Source organism: Mchenga conophoros, linkage group LG18 (assembly GCF_057382185.1).
Source record: "Mchenga conophoros isolate Kocher_MC1m ecotype Shallow Benthic linkage group LG18, M_conophoros_male_GT1.1, whole genome shotgun sequence".
In the NCBI taxonomy this organism is placed as follows: domain Eukaryota; kingdom Metazoa; phylum Chordata; class Actinopteri; order Cichliformes; family Cichlidae; genus Mchenga; species Mchenga conophoros.
Genome location: NC_140543.1, coordinates 25500746 through 25523279, shown reverse-complemented (window position 1 = coordinate 25523279; position 22534 = coordinate 25500746). Strand labels below are relative to the sequence as shown.

Below are 22534 nucleotides of genomic sequence, written 5' to 3'. Positions count from 1 at the left end.
AATCATTAATCCACTGTGATAAGGCCAGATTTGATATGTTTAATAGACAAGGAGGTGACCCTGTCCTTGGGCCCGCTGGGTCATTTCAGTCACAGAATATTGTCTAATTAAGTTGGCTGTTATTTTAGCTTTACTCCAACTAGCAGTTAAGGGAAATATGTTTTATTAACTGACACGTGCAATAGTCATGGTGGAGACAATCTGGACTCCCATGGGCTAGTGGTCTGCTGATCTAGTCTCTGAGAACAAAAGAACTCAGTCCACAAATGGACTGAAAAGAGGAACCATAAAGCTTTCAGTATCAAAAGTGTTGTTCCTGGCCTATAGATTCTGTATACTCATATGTTTACAGAATTTTTTACTGGCGGTAGATTGACAGGGAACTCAAGGAGCAACCAAAAGATACTCATTTATAAAACTTCTGGGATATACTGACCAGTCATTGCGGCACTTGAAAGAAGCTTCTTGCCAAAGTGTCTTGAGCTGAGAGATAGTCAGATCTTTCAGCTGGAACACCAGTTGAATAAACTCTTGTGATACCTTGGAGCAGAAAAACCAAACATATATAATATGGACTAAAGTTGCTGCTAACATATAGTGAATGTCAAGTATCAGCTTTTCAAAAGTGTTAAAGTAGAAAAATGAACCCTTATAGAACTGTGAACCAATCACTTGATCTTCACACTATAAGTTTATCATTTTAATGAGTCTGGGGCAGGGGTCAGCAACCTTTAACACCCAATGAGCCATTTGGACCCGGTTTCCACGCAAAGGAAAACACTGGGAGCCGCAAATACTTTTTGACATCTAAAATCAAGATAACACTGTATATATTGTTTTTTACCTTTATGCTTTGTGTGAACAACTATGGTTTGTTGCTTATGAAATCCATGAAGTGCGAAAGAGAAAATTACATTTTATTTATGTAATTAACACATTTTGAACTCTTAAAGAAATATAACAAAAGGAAAGACACCCAGCTGAACTAAAATGATCCATGTAGCAAACAAAAACTGTTGTGAGCCGCCACCCTTACATCACCTTTGGGCTTTTGGAGCCTTGACCTGGCTTTTAAAAAATAATTGGAAAAAAAGCACTATGCTGCTAAAAAATTAAAAACAGATATTTGCAAAATTCTGCCTAAATATGTATTTTACCTGGTTAATGTGTGTGGCGGGGCGTGGTCTGCAGCGCCGCTGCAGGGGAGGCGGACGCACCTAAGCGGTACCCGCAATCACGCCTTGTCGCCTTAACGTCTGTACCATCTATGCTGTTGTGTTGGTATGTGTCGGGCTGTATGCGTACAGAAACCGTGTGTTAAAAGTGGTCAATAAAGAGACGCTGAAAAGCATGTTCATGGAGACATCGTCGGGTCTGCTGTGGTATGTTTACAGTGGGACTTCTGCTCCTGAACCTCTGTGCACAGCGTCTGCAAATCGGGGCTGTATGAAGTCACCTTCATCTTTACGCAGGACTGTAAACTGCCATCTGTGAGGTGTGAGCGGTGTTTGTTTTTAACATAGTTCACGGTGGAGAATAGCTGCTGACATAATGTTGATCCGAAGATCCATAATTGACCTACCTGGAGTGGAAAGTCTCAATAAATGCACGGCGTTTCGGCGGGTATACCGGCTTCCGCGAGTGTGATGCTTATTTTGAGCGATGAAAAAATAGAATAGAATAGAATATATTTTTATTTTTATATTTCAATATCACAAATATTCCAAACTAACATAAATAAAATGCACTTCAGCTAAATACTTCTAATTTATTTTCCCAAACCATGCGGAGCCGCACTTAAAGGACTAAAGAGCCGCATGCGGCTCCGGAGCCGCAGGTTGCCAACCGCTGGTCTGGGGAAAGTCTTTATAAACCTCCCATGTAAACAAGTTGCCAGGCTGAGCAAGACTAACCTTTAGAAAGGATATTCATAGTAATCACTCTCTGAGCTATTGCACCAAAACCTTCAGTGGATGTCCAGCCATGAATTACATATACAAACACACCTTCAATGATCTGACATGGTGCAGTCAATGTAAGCTATTCACAGTCACTGCTGAAGAGGGCTGCAGTATAATTGATATAATTAAAAGATTGTGACCTGCTGCATTTATGGCCTACCAGTTGTGGGTCTGAGGTGAGGCTGCATAACATCCTGACAGTCTGACCAACTTCCTGTGGTGTTGCTGGTCTAGTTTTTCCCAGCCTTGCAGCTCCTTCATCCTCAAACTGAAGGTCAGCTGGCACACGAGTGCCTAAGGAATCTGCAGGGACAATGAGGAGAACACGAATCAAGGTCTCTGAAAGGGTAAGAGCCAATGCCACAGAGATGCGCACTGGCTAAGACCATGGATGCGCTCACGCTGTTAAATTGTCAAGTGCAAGAGAGTTCTTTAGCAGACATTTTGAGCCCAGTTTACCAAACTTTTTGTGCTTCTGCAGACTTCATGTGAGGGAAAGACCCACAGTTCACAGCATTTTGAGGCAAACATGGGGTTAGTGTATTATAAAACAGTAAACAAACAGCCATGGGTGGAGTAACGGAACCCCAAGATTTCATGAAATCAGAGAGATGCTTGGTATAGCAGTCAGTGCTGACCCATTCCTATGAATGCCATTATCAAACCCTCATTAACTCACACAGGTGACATGTTTGGGACATAGGGTGGTGAGTGGGATTAGATTCGATTAAGGTGACTGCAGAGTCTTCTGACCTGCTCCTAGAGGACTTCCTGGCTGGGCTCTGAGCAAGAGTAGCTTAGACACTGTTTGGGTTTTCACCATCCCTGTAGTCCTGGACCATGTCATCATGGATACAGCCTCAGTACAGTTAACCTCTTCCATTACAGAGCCATGGCGCTGAGCACACTGTAGCTCCAAATGCATTGACTAGCAAAAAAGAACAAAAAGACAAAGAAGAAACAAACTCATTATCATTAGAATATGACTCAAATGCACACTTTAATATATGTTCTAATTCAGCTGTGCAGAGGACTAGCACCATCACTCCTTTTTCTGCCTTTTCCTTAGAAGTATTCATTCCAAATTACAGGAATTACACCATAAAATACCACCATGTGCATGTTTATTCCCAACTTTGTCAGTCACTAATTAATGACATATCAACATTTCCAAACACTGTTGAGAAAGATCCCTAATCTTACTGTGTCTTCACTCAGAGCAACTGAATGAGGCCAGAAGTTTGCCAGCCTGGACTGATGGCACTGTTTTAGATCCCTGGTCTTCAGCAGTATGAGTCCTCGCCTCTCGTACCTGCTGATGCAGGTGCCGTACACATCCGTCTGAGGAAAAGAAAGAGTGAACGAAAGTTAAATACGCCTGGGAAGAATTTCTTCATATACATGCATATTTAGGAAATGAATGGAAACAAATTCGGTTTCCACTAACCCACCTCATTTTCTAATGTCAGTTTGGAAGCCATGGGGGACGTCTGGAACATGCTCAGTAGAGCCCTTTTAATGTTCAGAGCCCACACCTGCTCCCCCTCCTGCAGACAGAGGGCCGTGACCTTCCCCCTCTGGAGGGAGAACTTGAGGCGTGTTCTCTCCAGTGACTCCCTGGGAAACAAAAACACCAGATGAGGCCCCCACAAGACCAGGGAACACAGACAAGTGGAGCATCTGAACGGGGAATCAGATTCACAGGAAAAACATCTGCAGCATTCCAAAATGAGCGGACAGAATGGCATACACACACATGCAAAAGGAAACAGAAGAGAAGGAATTCTGCACTCATTCACTCGCCATCATCTGTGAAAACTGTATTAAATCTATACATTGGCTTTACCTCAGACTTTTTAAATGCTGCACAGAGTGCTCCTTTTGAGGGGAAAGCCGTTTTATCTGTGGATTCCTTATCTGTAGAGATCAAACATGCACATTAAATATCAGATTTTTTGTTATTTAATAATGCGTTTTTATTGTTGTTTTTTGCAAAAACTATTTTATTAAAGCTGACCTGCATCATTAGGTGACACTTGGAGACCACGTCAATATCAACCAGACAGTCCAAAGCCAGACCATTCCTGCCACCAGTGGAGCCGTGAAGGGTGCTGGTAATTGTCGTGCTATACCTGTAAGTGTATCTCACCCCTTTCTGATAGAGTAATTCAGAGGTAGGAAATCCTAGTGAAAATAATTTAGCAAATAAAACACAATTAAAAAATTGAAAAGGAAATTTTGAGGGAAAAAACCCTCCTTGTCAGTGTGCATGCATCCATAAATCTGAGATCCATTAGACTAAGTAACAAAGATCTTACCAGAACAACTTAAATCACAGAGATTTGGTTTCCCCTGTAGGCAATCACCTACTGAAAAGGAAAAAAAAAACATCTCAGGCATATCGACAGAACATTACAGCCCTTGTCAAACTTCTATACATAACATCTACTACAGCCAAACCCTGTTTTGACTGGAAAATGAATTCACTCTTCAAGAACTAATATAACAAAGCAAACCATAAAACTTACCATGTAGCAGGAGAAAAATAAGTACACCATTGAAGAGTAACAACAATACTGCCATAGCAACCCACTACAGGTCTGGCTGCCTCCGATCCTCCACATATGAGTGAGATGAAAACCAAGCACTGTTCACAGCCACTGAATGACCAGGCTTGTACATGGGCTTCCTCTGTGACCCATACTGCTCACAGCAACCAATCAGGAAATACCTTCCAAGACTGAAGCTACAAACATTCACTGAGCCAATCACTTGACAGAACACCGGGCCTCACAAAACATCAAGTTTTCTTACACCCTTGTTGACTTGGACAAACATAAGACATGAACCACGTAAAGAGAGAATTTCTTTGCAAAGCTGGCAGCTGCACGGATACTGAGTTGGAGACTGGGGTGTTTGCAGGATTTTTAAAATGGGGCGGCACACAGGTAACTAAGTAAGAAATATAAATACCAAACCACTTAAAATTGGTAGGGTGTGGTTCAAAGCTCTGTATGGCATTTTTTGAAAGCCTCTAACAAGCCTGAAAGTCAATATTTGGTGTGACCATCTTTATTTTTCAACACAGCTTTCCTGTAATTTCTTTAAGTAATCTTAAGGAATAGTCCTCCAGGCCTCTTCTTTGGATGTTGGCTGCTTTTTGTTCTGTTCTCTGTTAATGTGATCCCACATTGCTTCAATAATGTTGAGGTCCGGGCTCTGCGGAGGCCAATTCATGACTGATAGTGCGCCATTGTGTGTTTTTCTACCCAGGTATGCTTTACTGCATTGGCAGTGTTTTTGGGATCATTGTCGTGCTCAAACAGATTCCAGATTGTATACCTGATGGTACTTTCCTGTGTTAATTCCATTCTATAAGTCCATCAAGTTTAGCAAGATCTCCACATCTCAGCATCACTGACCGAAATGCAACTCAAAACCATGACACAGCCTCCACCATGTTTTGCAGATGACTATAGACACTCACTGTTGTAACTCTCGCCTGACCTCCTCTGTACATATTGATGATAATTCGAACTGACATTTTCAAATTTGGATTCAACACTCCATCAGACACGTTGTCACTGATTTTCAGTCTAGTTATTTTGTGATCTGGCATATCTCAGCATTTTTTCCTTGTTTCCAGTCCTTCAGAATGGCTTCTTGACAGCCACCCTTCCAGTGAGACCATTTCTGATGAAGCTTCAATGAACAGTAGATGGATCAACTGAAGGAGTAGTTGCATCTCTCATTTCCTGCATCAGGCCTTTGCTGGACTTTGCTATTTTTGAAGGACATGCTTTCAGATATTGTTCATCTACTGTAGGTTTTTAGGCCTGAACACACTATGCATCCTGAGATAGGGCAAGCTTTTAGCTAATAGCTCTTTGGGAATCACCTTGTTAGTGCAAAAATACTATTTTCTGTTATCTTTGGCATTTTTTATAGATCTAACTAATGGAATGGTAACAAATTATGTTTTTGTGATAGGCTGCTACTAACAAAGTGTCAAAAGATACAATTTAAAACTGGTTCTTTGCTAAGTTGCCTGTTATGTGTACACAGAACACGGGTTCATCCCTTGTGTTCGTTGCCTTTTCCGTGCTTGGATGATTCATAGGTCAGTGTTAAGTAGCTTTAAACAAACAAAAAACATTCCTCTAAAAATGGAAAGGTACAAGGACTGGACTGAACATGAGTGAAAAGCAGCCACTGTCCAAAGAATAACTCTGAATGACCTTCAGGCATCCTGGAGAACTACTGCTCAAGAGAAGAAAGTCTGGCTCACTTGAAGCAAAATAAAAAGAAATGAGGGGTGGCGGAAGACTTTTGCACAGCTCGCGTAGCTACTAGTGGGAGGAGTAATCAAACTTTAGATGGGAGTGGTGCCATCCCATGCCCCCCTTTAGCCACACACATTTCTGACACATATATATCAGACAGGAGTGCTAACCTAGGCAAAAGAACTTTCAGAAGAATAATTTCCTTATACTTATACACTAAACACTTGTTAGTGAACTGAAAAGCTGATCTACAAACTTTTCAGAAGACAAAGAAACACAGCTGAGAGTAGTTAACGCATGAAAATAGGGACATCTAGTGTTTGTGTGGTATGGATAACAAGCAGGTGGGGAAGTAGAGGCTCTGGCAGCTATGATGGCGTTTTTACAGAATTATTTTCACCCCCACCACTCGGCCACGTTCCTTATTCTCAGACTGAGCTCAAACTAAATTATACAACACGCCTTTCATCCCCATCTCCTTCCCCCATCGTTTAACAGGCAGGCTTCCAGTGCCACCTACTTTCCACGATGCACCCAACCCCGCGGTCCACGCCCGTGCTGCGACGTCAGTCACTGCGAGATTCTGGTCCGCGCGGCATTCAAGACTCTGAAAAATCGTATTTTACAACTTCCTGTAAAAAAATATAGACATTAACCGCCTTTTGCCGCAAATTTCAGGCATGACTTTGCACAACTATTTAGCTTGTTACCTTTATAGCCATAAGTATGATTTAGCGTTTAAAAAAATGACACGTTCACAGGTGTACCTACACGATGATATCTTCAAATTATGTCAGTTTTTATCTTCAGTACATGGGTGAGTTTGCCATATCTGTTAAATGACACGGATGTGGGTATCTGTAACAACAAAATCAGAGAATTATCCAGAGCTTTGTAGACATTTGTACCAGTGTACGCCACCAAAAGGCGTTCACCGATGAGCCCGAACGCATCGTCAGTCCGGGACCAGGGGGCGTAGGTTTGACCGGCTTCTGGGAGGCTCAGACACAATGAACCGTCAGACAGTGAGGGGCACGCATGTTGGACCGGGAGAATTAACACGGTCTTAGTGTGTTATTGCATGTAAACGTGCCGTTTCTTTGTTTTATCCAGTGATTCTCAAGCTGCTGAGACGCTGTATGGCGGTAACAAGGCTCTGCTGGAAGCGGTTTGTTCGTCCAGTTTGATGAAAACGAGGTCGGGATCAGACGAACGTTACCGTTAGCCCCTCCTGGTCGATTGTTTTTTAACTCTTGTTTGTTTTTTTAGCTAAATACAGCAAAGCAAAGTAGATAACGATGTCGCTGATTGCGTCGTCTGATTATTTCGCTGCCGAGTGTCTGGTATCGATATCTAGCGGTCCTGTTCTACACAGACCCACCCCGGTCGCCCCCGCCAACCAGCCTGCCTCGGTGGGCCTGCTCCCCGGGGAGCCCGAAGGGTCGAGTGAGGACAGGGAAGTGCGGGACACGCTGAGGCTGGAGGGAGCTAACGTGGTGGCGGTGGCCGGTATCCTCACCGACCTACATGGCAAGTTCCGCCCCATGTCGGCCTATTCGGAGAACAGCAACTCCTCGTGTGGTGGGGAGAGCGGTTACACCACGTTGTCCGACCCGACCACCCCTACCATGACCCCCACCGCCACCCCGGTCCCCGGACAGCAGCACCAGCAGCGGGCCGGGGGAGCAGGAGGAGGGGTGAAGCGACACCGGTGCACTTTTAACGGATGCGACAGAGTTTATGGGAAATCTTCCCACCTGAAGGCACACATCCGGACGCACACAGGTATGGAGGGGAACGACCACAACACATCGGTCATGTCAGCAGTTCACATGTCATGTATTTACACAGCCTTAGCTAGACCCTTGGCATAGCTCAACTTTGTACCCCCAACTTCTGCTTTCCTCGGTGCCATGTAAGCAGACGGTTTTATCGTTTAATCAGACCTATATGAGGGGTGGGAGTGCTGTGCCTTTCACTAACTACTGTAAGCGTGCCTGCTGGCTGCTTCTTTATGATTTTTTTTTTCTTTTTAGAACTTGTTAAAGTAATTTAGCCAAACAAAGGGGGAAACGCTCCCCTCGGAGTCTGACAAAGAAGTAAACCAACAAAAGAACTGGGCTGGACGTTAAAACCTGTGACGAAAGTCTTCCTCTCGGCTGGATTTGCATATGAAATGAACGTAAGACGAAACCTTAAAGTTGAAAGCGCTGAAAATGATAGTGGGACAACGTAAAAGGCCTCAGCAAGTGCTTGGCGCTGTGTAGTTTTTCTCTGGGCATCACACTCTCACCCTCACGTATGCTGACAAGTTGAAATCAATCCTCCGCGATGTGTAAATTATTGATCAAATGTATTGATATCCAGTTCTGGATGCGCCACCCCTTTGCCATATATAGGTTTTTCAACGCATTTGGGGTGTTTTCTGAGTGAATACGTAATTACACGTCACCATACACCTCACCCATGTGTTTTAATTATGTAATAAAGGCAGATTGGTTGTGAATAGTTCATCCGTCAGAACGATAGCGTAACTTTATTAGTGACTTTAAGTGTGATTTTTCTCGCAAATCATTGGATTTGGCGTGTCCAGTGTCACTGAGCAGGCGCAAATGGATTAAGGGCAGGAAACGGCTCAAAGACGGTGTTGTGGGAACGCCCACAGAGTTCTGCAGCAACAACGTGGCCAGGCTTTGTGATCTTGCAAATGGCACCGAGCATCCCACTCGCTTATCCTGGGTTTGACTCGTGTTGCCTGCCGGAGATTAAGCCTAGTAGTAGCCCAGGAAGGCTAATCTTAGCCATCTAGATCCTATATCTTTTTTTCACGTATCTAAATATACGTGAAAAGTGGTAATGCAGGTGTTACATTTGTGTCACTGTGTTTAAATCGATCTGATTTAAGTAATCAGATTAACAGATTCCTTCATTGTGCAATAACACAAACTGTAAGCATACAAAACCTGTTTTTCCCTTCCTAGTTCATTTGAAAGCACAGAATAATGTGGGCTTCAACAGCGACTTATATCTGAGGACTACACAAAAGATATGAAGAATCAGTTTGATGTGATGTATTAGAGGCAAAATAAAGCACACGTGCGAACTGAAATGACACGAAAGTGAATTAATCCAGTCCATGAGTTTAAATTTTGTCAGCTTTTACTTTGACATTTTCAATCCATACTTCATGGTTTTACCTTTTCACATGTAAACATTTGTTTTTTATACATTATTGAATAATGTGGAGGTTTAATGACCCGAGGCCGTGGGGCATTTTTGGCAGCAGGAACTGTTCACTTTTTCTGACGTTTTATTTCATAGTTAGGCTGTTAGTTGCAGAAATTTGCACCTTAACCAATCATAGATCAAAGATCAGTGAAAATAGTGCATTTTTGTTTCCTTTTATGTATGCAGTTGTTTATTGTAAAACCGATTCTCGTCAGAGAGAAGGGAGTAGCATTTCTGTTCCCGTGTGTTTGTCTGTTTAGTCATGAAACACCGTCTTGTGTGCTTTCTCTGCAAACCTGGTGACTGATTTCTCTCTGCTCTCTGTTGCCTTCGTGTCCAGGTGAGAGGCCCTTTCCGTGCGTCTGGCCTAACTGTGTGAAGAAGTTTGCCCGCTCCGATGAGCTCGCCCGCCACACTCGCACCCACACAGGGGAAAAACGCTTCCAGTGCCCGCTGTGCAACAAGCGCTTCATGCGCAGCGACCACCTGATCAAGCACGCCCGCCGTCATCCCGACTTCAAGCCATCCATGTTGGGGCGCAACAGGGGCGCGTCCTCAGCTTCTGATCCGGACGTGCACAATTAGGGTGGCGTGGGTTTGCTGTGCACTGACGGGAGCACAAGACGGTCAACGTTAGTTTCAAGTGAACCGACTACAATCAGATCCACTAGTTAGGACTTAGCATTGCTGTGTTGCACTAAAAACAAATGTGCACGTACACACAAACATACACACGCAGAGCTGGATGCGTCTCTGTGTCCACACAGTTGAGTCACATGAACACTGTCCACCCACTCAACAACAACCAGGGTTGGGTTTGAAAATTGTTACGAACCTAAGAGAACCGGGGACTCGTTAAGAAATGCGGCTTTTGGTTCCACTTGTCGTTTCCTGAAAGCAAGACTTTGGACCTACTGTGCTTCCATTTGCATCGGCAGTTACATGAGCGTGTGTGTGTGATGTTTACAGTATGGCAGACTAGGCTAAGCCTCAGAAAACCCAATAATGATAGAGTGAAATGTAATCACTGCAGTTAAGGAAAGTTAGAGGCATGAAGGTAGACTTACTGCAGGATGATCTGAGAATGTAGTTTTTACTGTCCTGCATCAGTAGCAGTGATATTAGACCACAAAAGAGTTTTGTGGATGAGATCCCAAGAATTTAATGCCAGGTATATCACATAAAAGTTGCAAAAGTCCCAGCATGCCTTGGAAAAGTACTAAACGGTGTTTTGCAACATAGCCTGCTGAAATAAAAATCAGTAGGTTTTAACTGCCATAGAAGTGAAACACACACAGCTAGCACAAATATTGTATTTCGTTTAAACCAAAAAATCAAATCAAGAATACCTCGTTGTGGATATCCACCTGATGGCAGCATACGTTTATCACAGGAATTCTTTTTTCTGCCTTTCGTAAAATTTTGATCTCAGGATTCGATAAGAACGAGAATCGCGAAGCAGATTTCAGTCGATTAAAATCAAACCCAACCCTGAAGGTAACCTCATCGTCTCAAACTGAAACACTTTCACAGATTGCAGGGATTTCTTTATATTATTGTCTGTACAAATCTGCACATTCATCATCATCATCAGCCAAATAATCCTCTGGTTTTCTTGTGGTTCATTTCTACCTTGTTAGTAACCTTTATTTACCATGAGTAGCACAATATTGGGATGTTAGATAGTGAGGCGATGGATAGACGCTTGTTAAAAATCTTTGTTTGTTTGTAGCTTTGCTGATATTAAGTTCTAGCGGTGACACATTCCTTCATGTTTTTTTAATACGGCTTCAGTAACCATCTCCGTTGAAGTCAATATTTTTTCACATATATCCAATTCAAGTGTAGATCAAATACTCATTTTAGCCTGAAAGTGGATCGAATTTCAATGTAGAAGAGTTGTTTGCACGCCATCATTAAGGCTCCACCAGTTATCATCAATGAAATGCTGACACATAATACACAGCAGTATTATGTCTAAACCTGATGCAAATGTATATAAGCTTTAAGCTTTTAATGTAGAAAAAAAATGGTAATGCTACTAGCAGAATAATACACGTGATGAATTGTAGTCCTTATATTAGGGGTAACATACAGTACGTATGCTTGATAGAATGGCATTGCCTGTGAGTGTTGGTGTGTGCGGTTTATTTTAGATTTACCTTTTTTTTTTTTTTTTTTTTTTTTTTGTATTGACAGAAATGAGAAATGTTTTGTATGCAAGTTGATTTTTTTTAATTTATTTTTTTTTTCGTTTTGTTTTTAAGCCTGCTGCCTTCAAAGTAAAAGCATTCACTTCCTCATCGAGGGAGAAAGATGACAAAATATAGACACGTGCCAGTTATTTCTTTTAACAGCAGATAAATCAGAGTCTTATGAGTAGCATCGGGAGAGGGGTGGGGCAAAATCTTACTGTAACTGATTATGTGGAAACCAAAAACAAATTCTGAGAAGATTAGATCAGTGGAACGTTTTTTTCTCCCCTCATCTACACATTATAAATGTGGGCTGTGCAGTCGTGTCACTGAAGCAGCCATTAATAATACTTGGGGATGCACTGATTGTGAAATTCCAGGTCGGTTCCAATGTCGGAAAAACACAAAATTTCCCCGATATCCAAGCCCAGTATTTTTTCTACTCTTGTGTTTAGTTTTTGTTGTTGTTTATGAACTCTTTTATGCCCTGGAAACAAAGTAGATCCCAGTTAATTTGACACAACAGATAACTATCGGTAGATTCAGTCTTCTATCGGTCATCGGCCAGTCACAGTTTTTGCTTGTATATCAGTGCATCCCTGATGATAAAAGTTCCACTTGTGTTTGATTTGAATAGTGATACACAAATGTGGATTTGATCGGAACCTGTTCGGTAGATTTAGGGACGCTGGCACCTAAATCTATATGAAATGATCAGTTTCGATTTCAGGAATGAACCCATCCAAAATATTAGATCCACCATTTACCAAATCAGTCAAACCTGTAATGTATTTTATGTACTTATGACCCACTTGTAGTGTCCAGGTCTGAATAGAGAGTGTGTGTGTGCATGTGTTATTTCTTTTTTTAATATTTCCACTGTTTGTCCCGCTTATGGACATATTCCTTTAACTCAGTGAACACTTCTTCAGGAAACTTTGAAAGCCTTAAACTATGTCATAACTACTTTGCACCATGTTTACAGTTGGATCATTGTATAGGTATGTGTGCCCTCTTGCAGGCGCATAACAGAAACTCATTATGCAATAAGCACTTTTTTCTCACAGGTATATTTTGCTGGATAGTGTAATGGCTTGCACTGTTACTGTTACTCCAAGTGGGCACTGTGGAACTTTGTGTTGATAACCAGTGGTTTTTAAAAAAACAAAACAAAAAAAACCCTGCCTTTTCCTTTCCTTATTTTTGTGTTTTCTCAGTCATCCAGGCCATCTCTTTTGTTGTGTAATGTGTCTAGATGGGATTGGCTTCCCCAGATCTGTTTCGCTTTCCTCCACATTAAGATCGGCGCGATTGTCTCACTGATTCGTGTCACGCCGTCTTCGTTTTCCCGTCGATTTCATTTTAATTGGAGCTGTTTTCTTTGAAGTGAATGCCGAGCTTTTGAAAGTTTTCGGTTGCTGCTGGCAGTGACCTTGAACGAGTGGACTGTTTATCAGAAGAGCAAACGCGTCTGATATAGACTCTCAAGCTATATTGTCACAAGAAGAACATACCTCACAGTCAAAACAGTTGTTTTTTTTTCTGCAGTGTCTGTGTAAAATCCATCCAACCAGTCTTTCAGAAATTCCTATAAAACCATCGAGCCTTGGATTTTTAAGAAAAGAGTTGTTTTTATCAGCCAGATGGCCTGTTACGTACCCTCGTCCTTACTGACTCAATATGCAACACCTTTACTACCTGTGTAGCTGCTTCTTCTTTTCCTCAGTGACCTGTTGTTGTGAATAGACAGTAGCAGTTTAATCTCCATAGTCATTAAAGCTCAGATCTACAAAGGGTTAAACTTCACTACTCGCTGGAGCAGAAGTTGAAAAAGGGGGCAATTAAATACAAAGTAAAAATATTTGCAGACTGTCATTTCACTGAGAATGATGATTGAATATGTTCAATCCAAAATCTGTTTGCTCACATCACTGAATGTGGCTTGGAGTTGAGTCCATTTCGGATTTAATTTTTGCTGCGCCGCCTCACCAAGAGCTGGGGGCAAAAAGGCATTTTCTTTTTTTCTTGTCACCACACTATCTCAGATATGCACATTGTACAGAAATGGATGTTCTTTTTTTTTTTTTTTTTAATTGATGCTAATTTTTACATTAATGTAATTTTTTAAAAAGTCCTCTTATCAAAGCTTTAGATGTGGAGGAACCGTGGAACTAAATAATTGCTGCAGCAAGCTGTTTTGATATTTATATTCTCAGGTGTCTTAAATTTTCGGCATTGGAGTTTCAATATTTCCTGTGCGACACAGAAGTACAAAGCATGGTTTTGTTTCTTATGTTATGCTGATTAATTTATTACATATCGAAAAACTTATATGGTTTGTGTGGTTTAATTATTCTTTTCATAACTCATTTTGTGATATGGAACAGTACTAATATTAAATGTTTCCAATGTTTGCTTGACCTGTGCTATTTTTAAGAAATAAAAATTAAGTTCATCTTTTATTTGTGCATTTTTTTTTCATCTGTCTAATGAAGACGGTGTAAATTATATAAATAACTTGGCAATACTGTATTGTATGCTACAAGTGATAACTGTTAGCTATTGCATATTATTAGTATTAATAATAATAATAATGGATTGCATTTATATAGCGCTTTTCGAGACCCTCAAAGCGCTTTACAATTCCACTATTCATTCACTCACATTCACACACTGGTGGATTAGTTAGTGTGAATTATTAGTAGCCCATTGGCTGTATTATATAGCGCTTATTCTGTATGACCAGTAGTTTGCCATTATTTGAGATCTAAATCAGCTTCCTAATTATTCGTTGTTGATAGTAAATATGTTACATGAATTATGGTCCTAATGTGCTTTGTTCTGCGGACCATTTAGGGTATTATTAACTCGCCTAAAAAGATTTAAAATATTATATTTTAACTAGTATCCAACTAACTAAGTTAATGCCTTTCACACTAAAATGATATTATGAGCAACCCTCCCTTTAGGGATAAACAGGCTCACTACCCACTTTAATAGGTGCACTTTGCAAATCTCCTTTTCATTCATTCGCCCTTAATTATTTGTAGCATGGATTCAACAAGGTGTTGGAAACCTTCCCTGTAGATTATAGTCTTCCTCCCCTCATCCCAAGCTGTTTGGGACAGATGCCTGCCCCTCTCCCAGCTTGGTTCTGCTGGCAGTTTCTTTCTGTTAAGAGAGTTTTTCCTTCCCACTGTTGCCAAGTGCTCGTCCAGAGATGGTCGCTTGATTGTTGGGGTTTTCTCTGTATTATTGTAGGATCTTTACCTTACAATGTAATGCACCTTGAAATGACCTCTGCTGTGATTTAGTGCTATATGAATTGAATTGAATAGAACTGAGCTGCAGATTTGTTGGCTGCATATCCGTGATGAAAATCTCCTGGTTCACCACATCCCAAAGGTGCTCTAATGGATTGAGATCTGTTAACTGTGGAGGATATTTGAGTGCAGTGAACTCAACTCAAGATTGTTCAAGAAACAAGTTTGAGAGTATTTATGACATTGTGTTCCGGCAGAAGATGGAAAGACTGTGGCCATAAAGGAATGGATTTTGGCAAGTAGGCTTTGGTGTTCATACAAGGCTCAGTTTGTACCCCAAAGTATGCCAAGAAAATATCACCAGCCTGAGTTGTTGATACAAGATGTGATGCATCCATGCTTTTGTGTTTCTTATGCCAAAAGCTACCATCCAAATGTCACAGCACAAATTGACACTCAACATACAACAGAATATTTTTCTAATTTTTATCCAATTTTGGTGAGCCTGTGTAATTTGCAGCCTCATTTTGTTCTCGGCTGACAGGAGTGACAACTGCTGTGGTCTTCTGCTGCTGTGGCCCATCTGCTTCAAGGTTCAACGTGCTGTGCTTTCAGAGATGGTCTCTCACAGACTTTAATAAGTGCTTGTTTGAGTTACTGTTACCTTCTTATCAGCTTAAAGCCATTCTATTCCGACCTCTAGCATCAGCAAACTGCAGCTCACTGGATATTTTCTTCTTCTCTGTAAACCATAGAGACGGTTGTGTGTGGGGGGAAATCCCAGTAGATTAGCAGTTTGTGAAATACTCAGACCGTCCAGCACCAGCAACCATCCTCCCCATTCTGATGCTCACTTTGAATATATCATAACTCCATCTACATACGCGTACCTACATACAGTCCATGTATTGTATACAAACTCAAGCACATTTGTTGTTACAGAATATGTTTTTTTCCAGGTTAATCAGCAGATTTGTTAAACATTTATCTTTATGCTATAAATGAACTACAACACAACTCAAATGTAGCAATAACTTCTCAAAAACTATGATGCTAAAGCTACTTTCAACTACACTTAAAAACATAGCTTAATATGCTAATAGGCATGCTAATCATAGGTTAATAGCAGTATATGACTGTAGTATTTCCCTGAAGGTTTTCAAAGAGCATGTCATACTTTATGAAATGTCAACTATTTCAGTGAGCAGAAACCTCAATTAAAGGTCACAGTTCAGGTGGCTTTAAGCAAAGCAGTGTACCTCCCGTGACTCAGTGCTCTAGCTAACATGGCATTTGAACGTGGTATTAAATGTGGTGTTACTGTGAGGAGAGGAGTTGTAGTATATGATCAAGGACTCCTTCTTGTCTCCAAGAGAGCTTTTTCTCTTGAATTGGCATAGTTCACTCCAATAATGCATTTTCATAGTGTCGCCGCCACGCAAAAACATCTGCTTCCTTTAACTGCTGATTTTATATTTATAATATAATTATAATAGACTTCTATAACACAGCATCTATAACAGCTATGTTTCTTGCCTTTATCTAATAAAACAAACTGACTGTCATTACTACAGTTATCACACCAGATTAAATAAAACAGAAAATAATAGACTTGGAATTCATGTTTTAATAAAGATACTTCTCTCCCTATAAGTAGATCTTTACATAACACAAAAGGAAACTATGATGCTATATATTATCAGTATCCCATAATTAGAGCCCCACACAAATATAGGTTGGGCCATGTTACTGACTCCATTATGTACAATGCTCTCAGCACTTTTGCAGCAGAGGACACGTCACACCTGAACACACAGAGTTTGGTGCGTTCAAAGTAAGTCTCAAAGCAGTTTGTGAAGTACATTATTGTAAAGATAGTTTAAAAAAAAAAGAGGTCCCGTTGTTTCATTTTCCGTTATAGCTCTAACAAAGGTTGAATGTAGGTTATATATAGTCTCTCAGTTTCTGTCACCGTCAACCTTAAAAAGTTTTCTGCATTCATAATTCCATCAATATTAACAGGATCTCCAACACTACTAAATGCAGCTCTAAACCATGACAGAGCCTCCACCGTGTTTTACAGATGGCTGTAGACACCCACTGTTGCAGCTCTCTCCTGGCCTCCTCCATACACAATGACAATGATTTCAACCAAAACTTGTAAATTTAGAGTAATCTCTCCATCGCACCTGTTCCCACTGATTTCCAGACCAGTTATTGTGCAATTTGGCATATTTCGGCCTTTTTTCCCTGTTTTCCTTCCTTAAGAATGACTTCTTGACAGCCACCCTTCTGCATTGCCATATGTTCCTGCATGTTAACTCTGAGGAGCACTTCCAGGCATTTATCACTTAAACTTGGCTGGATGTTTAATCATGGCTACACACAATATATTGTTCCTAAGCAAACTTTATTTTGGAAAAACTCATACACTATGATTTGCCAGTCTTGAGGTGTGGAAGCCAGGATTACTAGGAAGTCCTCTGGATCAGCTGGTCTGTTTATATAATTATGGCTCTTAAACGTTTTCTTTTTTCGTCCCCTTGTAAAAAAGAATTCACACCGACACTCCAGGAAGGTTTGTACACAAATATTATTTTTATTGATATCTGAAGCTGGGACTAGACAGCGTTCCATCTCAGAAGAAAAAGCACACACACCACACAGGAAAGGAAATGAGTAGAGTTAAATGGGGCCGCAGCCCAGGCAGTGAGTTCAACATGGCACACGTAAACATCCTCAGAGTTCATATCACAGAGGAGGTGGATTTGGGACTCATGATGAGCCACATGTCGAAATCCTACTTCCTCAGAAGCTCGCGGGGGCGGTGGGGGGCACCTATTGCAGTTCTTGCTGCACCACCTAGAGGGCGACAGCAGCCATCATCATTTTAAGTCCATCCCTGTTGACTATAGGGAAGCTGTTTTTAACAATGAAAGTCCTCAGTGCACAGTTTAAGTCTGCACGTGCTTCCAGATGTTGCAGTGTCAGAGAAAGCAGACGACCTCAGCTATAGTCACAGTCACCGTCTGAATGTCTATAGCCACAGCCTGCAGCTGAGAGGAGGACTGTGAAAAATGTGAGCAAGCAAATACATTTTTAAAAACATATTTTAATGGCTTTTCCAGCGCACAAATGATCAGAACAGAATTATCCCAAAAGAGCCTTATACTATGAATCTGCATTTCTCAGATTCATATGCTCTTCACTACCTACCAGAAGGCCGGACTTTCCAGTATGACAATATGCACGAGAACTTCTCAAGCTTCACCTTCCAGCCAGTGATTGAGCTCTCTTAGCCAGGTCTGTCTGCTGTGCTCCTCTGGAACTTAACTCATCAGCACCCAGTTTCAAACTGTCAAAAAAACTTCCAACTGGTACCAGTTTTATCAGAAATCCAGAAATCTTGTGGGCATTTTTACTATTACGGATAAAATGTGTGCTCACATTTATGAGATTTTCAAATGTCACACTTGCCATTCGCAGCTGTCAGTGTAGCATTAATGCTATGGATGACATCCTCTCCCTTTGGTCTAAGACTGGTTTCAGATTTCAGGCGAATAAGTGGCTTTCCAGTTTCCCCAGCCTTAAATGATGTCAATAAATGTTGTTGGATTTTTGTTTTTAAGGTGGAGTATTCGTAGAACTGTAAACTGTGAACTGGACACACAACTGACATTAAACACCGGAATACAGTAAATCTATTTTTAAGCACAGGTTCTTGGTTTCAGGAGAATTTATTGTGTATAAGAGGAAAGGGTGAAGAGAGAGCAAGTGACACGGGAGCGATGCATGGGCTCTGATTGCGAAACCAAAAATGACAAAATATGATTCAATGAAAAAGTGATCAAAGACTGAATAAAGACTCTGGTTACGGAATCAACCACATTAAGCAGAATTATCGTAATGTCTCTGTCAGTGTGTGGATAAGAGGCTCCAGGTCATTTAACAATAATGTCTCTAATAGTGTTTGTGGCAGTGGCACTCATACATCTAAAGATCACCAGGCTTTGCGAGTCTGCAGATTTAATATCACCATTAATGTTACTGTTTATTATTTTTCGATGAGATAATGTCTCGCTAAAATGAATAAAGTCATCTGGCAGCTGTAAGTGCAGTTTTTATTCTTTCTTTCTATAAGATCGGTTGGTGGAAGTCAGTTTATTAGATGTCAGTAATACGTAAAGTAATTATAACGATGCAGGAACTAGTGAGTACTGAGCAAAAGTCCCGAGTCACCACTCATCTTTTTATATTTTGCATACATACATAAAATTAAATTAAAACTGCTAATTTTTTCAGAGAGTCTGGGGAAGTCTTGTTAGGACCACTTTCAAAATAACAGAAATGTCAGTCTCCTCGGAAGCAAAATACAAAGAAAGGATGTGTGGCTCAAAACTTTTGCCCAGTATTTACCTATAAGTTAATTTTAGGACTAGCATGATGAATAGAAATGACCGACTTGAATACAGACCCCGAAAGGTATGGGGCGCGTTTGTAAAGTGAAACATGCTGAAATTAACGGCAACATTTTTTCCACATTTAGCTCAAAACCTTACAAAAACATGTTTTTTCGAGTAATTTTTTACAACATTTAGTAAAATATTTGTAACTTTTCATCAAATGTTAAATATTAAATCTAAATGTTAAATCTAAATATTATATTTAAATCTAAATGTTAAATGTTAAATCTAAATGTTTAGGCTAATATGCAAATTTATTGTACGGATCAACGGAAATACCAAAATAAAAGCTTCCCGAAAACCTCCGGTTTACTAAATGTTGTAAAAAATGACTTGTTTTGAGCTAAATGTGGAAAAATGTTGCCGTTAATTTCAGCATGTTTCACTTTACAAACGGCGCCCCATAGAAAGGAGAGCGGTCTCCTGTCTGCGTACGTGTTTTGCACGGACAACAAAAACGTTTCCGCACGGACGATTTTAACAGTCGCACTGGGTGAGAGCGTGCCGTTACAACAGCATGGCGTCATGTAGTGGTAACTGAGCCGGTGATCGCTTGCAGCTTTGTTTAGTAACGAACATGTCGGGAGCGTCAGGCGGAGAGAAACGTCCTCCTCCGAACTGGATCCTGCAGCATCCCGCGGTGAGTGTGAGAGCAGCTCTGTGTGTGCAGGCAGGGAGTCTGCCAGGAACGTACTGTGAGTAATCTGTGTGTGTGTGTGTCAGTACCAGCAGATGAAGGACCTGCAGATTGAGGACAGCGCTCAGGTGCATGCAGCTTTTCTTGTATACATGGATCTTACTGAGGGTGAGTTTGGCAGGGTTCTGAAACACGGGAGTCAGTTTGAGATTCCCTGTGTAGCGTATCCTGGACTCCTTACATCTCCCAGCTCTAATTCCTTTCTTACAGGAAGAAAAACCTGATGTCATAACTTAGGCTCACACTCACACTGAGCTTCTTGCTCTCTGCAGTGCGGCGCTGGAAGGAGGTGTCCTGCGTGAAGAGTTCTGAGCTGCAGGTGGTTTTGCTGGAAGCAAGGGAGAAGGAAGGAGCGCCCACTCTGACGATCCTCCCCCTGCCCGCTCACCAGTCTGTGACTCACAAAAGGTGTTAAGACACTGGTCAAGCTCCCACACTTTTACCCTCACAGGTTACCCTGCCAAACCTCTGAATCTTACGGCTTCTTCCTTCTCTGCTATGCAGCATACGACACGTCCTGGACAGGGGCTTTCCTGTGCTGCTGTGTGCAGTAGCAGCTGACTCCACGCTGGTCTACCAGAGGATGACGGATGGCCTGGTGACACCAGACCCTCCTGTAGGACCTTTTCAAGATATGGGACGCCGGCAGCACCGGAAGAGGCGGCAGCAGCGCTGAGCAGCTGACTGAGAATGTGATGAATCGCTCAAAGATGGAAAAGAGCCCCACAGGACCCCTTCAGGGGGAGTATGTGATTGTTAGGATGACCTTGTGGCAACCTCTGGCATCGTGAAGTTCACCTCAGATGCATGTTGAGAGGTTAAGGCGAAAAGAGATAAAATTAACCTTAAGAAAAGGGTGCAGAGATTAGAAGTAACATTCCTTTTTTAATGACAGTTGAGCTCCTGTTACAATATATGGAGTGGTTTGGTTTGTTTGCTGCGGTGTATGCACACTACAGAGTTGACTAGAAGCTTTCACAATGAAATCAGGGATGCCATATCTCGTTTCCATGCCTCCAAAGAAACCTTTCAATGGGCCCGGATGAGTCAGCATCCACAAAGCTTACAGCTTTGCCAGTGAGTATATGTGATAAATTACAGGAAAAGTAGTTCCTGAAAAGGTAGTTCATTACCTAGACTGTCCTGCAAATATAAAATATCCATTTTTTGTTAATTCAAGGAAAATGATCTTTATTTGTTTGTTGTAAAACAAAAACAGACATTTCTATAGTAGATAGTAGGAAAACAAACTTATTTGTCGTTTAATTGTTTATCTGAAAGTTAATTACTTTGATGTGTGAATGGAAAAGCTGTAACACTTATGAAAATACAGCTAAAAGTTCATAATCTATGCACTCCTTGAATTTTCCAAAGCTGTCCAGTTGGTTAGATCGGACACTTCATTTCATTACTTTCTGGTTCATTCTGTAACTTTTCTGCATCTGTTCATGAGGGAAATGTCTCTGTTTGTGTAAAAAAACAACACAAAAAGGAGACACAAGGTCATAGTGTCTCAAGTCTAATATTTTGGGGAGGTGCACGTGTCCCCTTGAAATTTACGCCTATGGTTTGTAATCCATGTCAGCACATTGGTTTTTGACAATAATCCCTTAAACACAATTATTAAGACCTACTATAAATGTCAGTGATTGTTTTATTTATTTTTTAAAACAATTGTGCCTTATTTTGAAATAAACATCAGGTGTGAGAAAGACTAATAGTTTCAAATGTATTCTTTCTTAATTTTTTTAATTTATTTTTTTTAAAGGACCTAAGGTAAACATTCTGTTTTATTCTTTAAAAACTTGGTGCCAACGCTGAAGTGTGATTTGAGGGATTTTATGAATGTTAAAGGTATTTTTCCACAGCAGGCATTTTGGCTGGAAATGGTAAGTAAACAGGTGTTACTAAATGCAGAGCTTTTGTTAATGTTAGTAACAAAAATGGCTGCTGAGTTAGCAACTAACTCAGCTTGTCGATAAAAGTGGCAAATTGTTTCCTGCTTCAGTTTGTAGACTTTATAAGTAACAAAAAAATTCCTTTATTAATTTTGGAGTGCAGTGCAGAAATGCCTGTATTGGTGTATATGTAGTGTGTTTGCCATTAATTAAAAAACAAGCACAAGTTGTGCTTGCAATGATTTTGAAATTGAGGCCATTAAATATTGTGTCCACCAGAGAGCACTGACGATCTTGTCAGCGCAAAGAATGAAAGATGTCGACAGTGATATTAAATAAGTAATTATTGCTGCTCATCAATCTGGGAAGAGTTACAAACACTTTGATGTCCATCCTCCTCCTGTGAGAAAGATGCATAATGATTCGATCTAAGCAGTGGACATCTCAGTAAACTCAGACCGTGCAATCTCAGACTCTACATCAGCCTCAGCGTGTAACATGTTAAACTTCATGACAGTAAAGTTAGAAACAGACTGACCAAGTACA

At 40.9% G+C, this 22534-nt stretch overlaps 3 protein-coding genes across 4 annotated transcripts in view; 2 read left to right on the top strand and 1 right to left on the bottom strand.

Moving 5' to 3' along the window:
* The window catches only part of apoltp (apolipoprotein lipid transfer particle homolog), a 42621-nt gene extending 38049 nt beyond the window's left edge, over window positions 1-4572 (bottom strand). Inside the window, exons 1-9 of the mRNA XM_085253944.1 lie at window positions 4490-4572; window positions 4280-4330; window positions 3979-4145; window positions 3808-3878; window positions 3413-3578; window positions 3165-3302; window positions 2715-2889; window positions 2122-2264; window positions 437-540 (exon numbers count right to left, since the gene is read on the bottom strand). Of these exons, the coding sequence (XP_085110070.1) occupies window positions 437-540; window positions 2122-2264; window positions 2715-2889; window positions 3165-3302; window positions 3413-3578; window positions 3808-3878; window positions 3979-4145; window positions 4280-4330; window positions 4490-4544 (1070 nt within the window). The 5' untranslated portion in view covers window positions 4545-4572. The remainder of the gene's footprint in view (window positions 1-436; window positions 541-2121; window positions 2265-2714; window positions 2890-3164; window positions 3303-3412; window positions 3579-3807; window positions 3879-3978; window positions 4146-4279; window positions 4331-4489) is intronic.
* Window positions 4573-7059: 2487 nt separating this feature from the next.
* LOC146553915 (Krueppel-like factor 9) lies at window positions 7060-14121 on the top strand. Its single transcript, XM_085255112.1, has 2 exons — window positions 7060-8029; window positions 9813-14121. The coding sequence occupies exons 1-2, from the start codon at window positions 7543-7545 to the stop codon at window positions 10055-10057; spliced, it is 732 nt and encodes a 243-aa protein (XP_085111238.1). The 5' UTR covers window positions 7060-7542; the 3' UTR covers window positions 10058-14121.
* Window positions 14122-19866: 5745 nt separating this feature from the next.
* Window positions 19867-21808, top strand: tsen15 (TSEN15 tRNA splicing endonuclease subunit). 2 transcript variants are annotated; one of them, XM_085254053.1, is made up of 4 exons: window positions 19867-20033; window positions 20123-20198; window positions 20363-20498; window positions 20595-21808. In XM_085254053.1, the coding sequence occupies exons 1-4, from the start codon at window positions 19971-19973 to the stop codon at window positions 20764-20766; spliced, it is 447 nt and encodes a 148-aa protein (XP_085110179.1). In that variant the 5' UTR covers window positions 19867-19970; the 3' UTR covers window positions 20767-21808. The 2 variants fall into 2 exon arrangements, with proteins under 2 accessions (XP_085110179.1, XP_085110178.1); XM_085254052.1 differs by having other exon boundaries at window positions 19869-20033; window positions 20117-20198.
* Window positions 21809-22534: the final 726 nt, after the last annotated feature.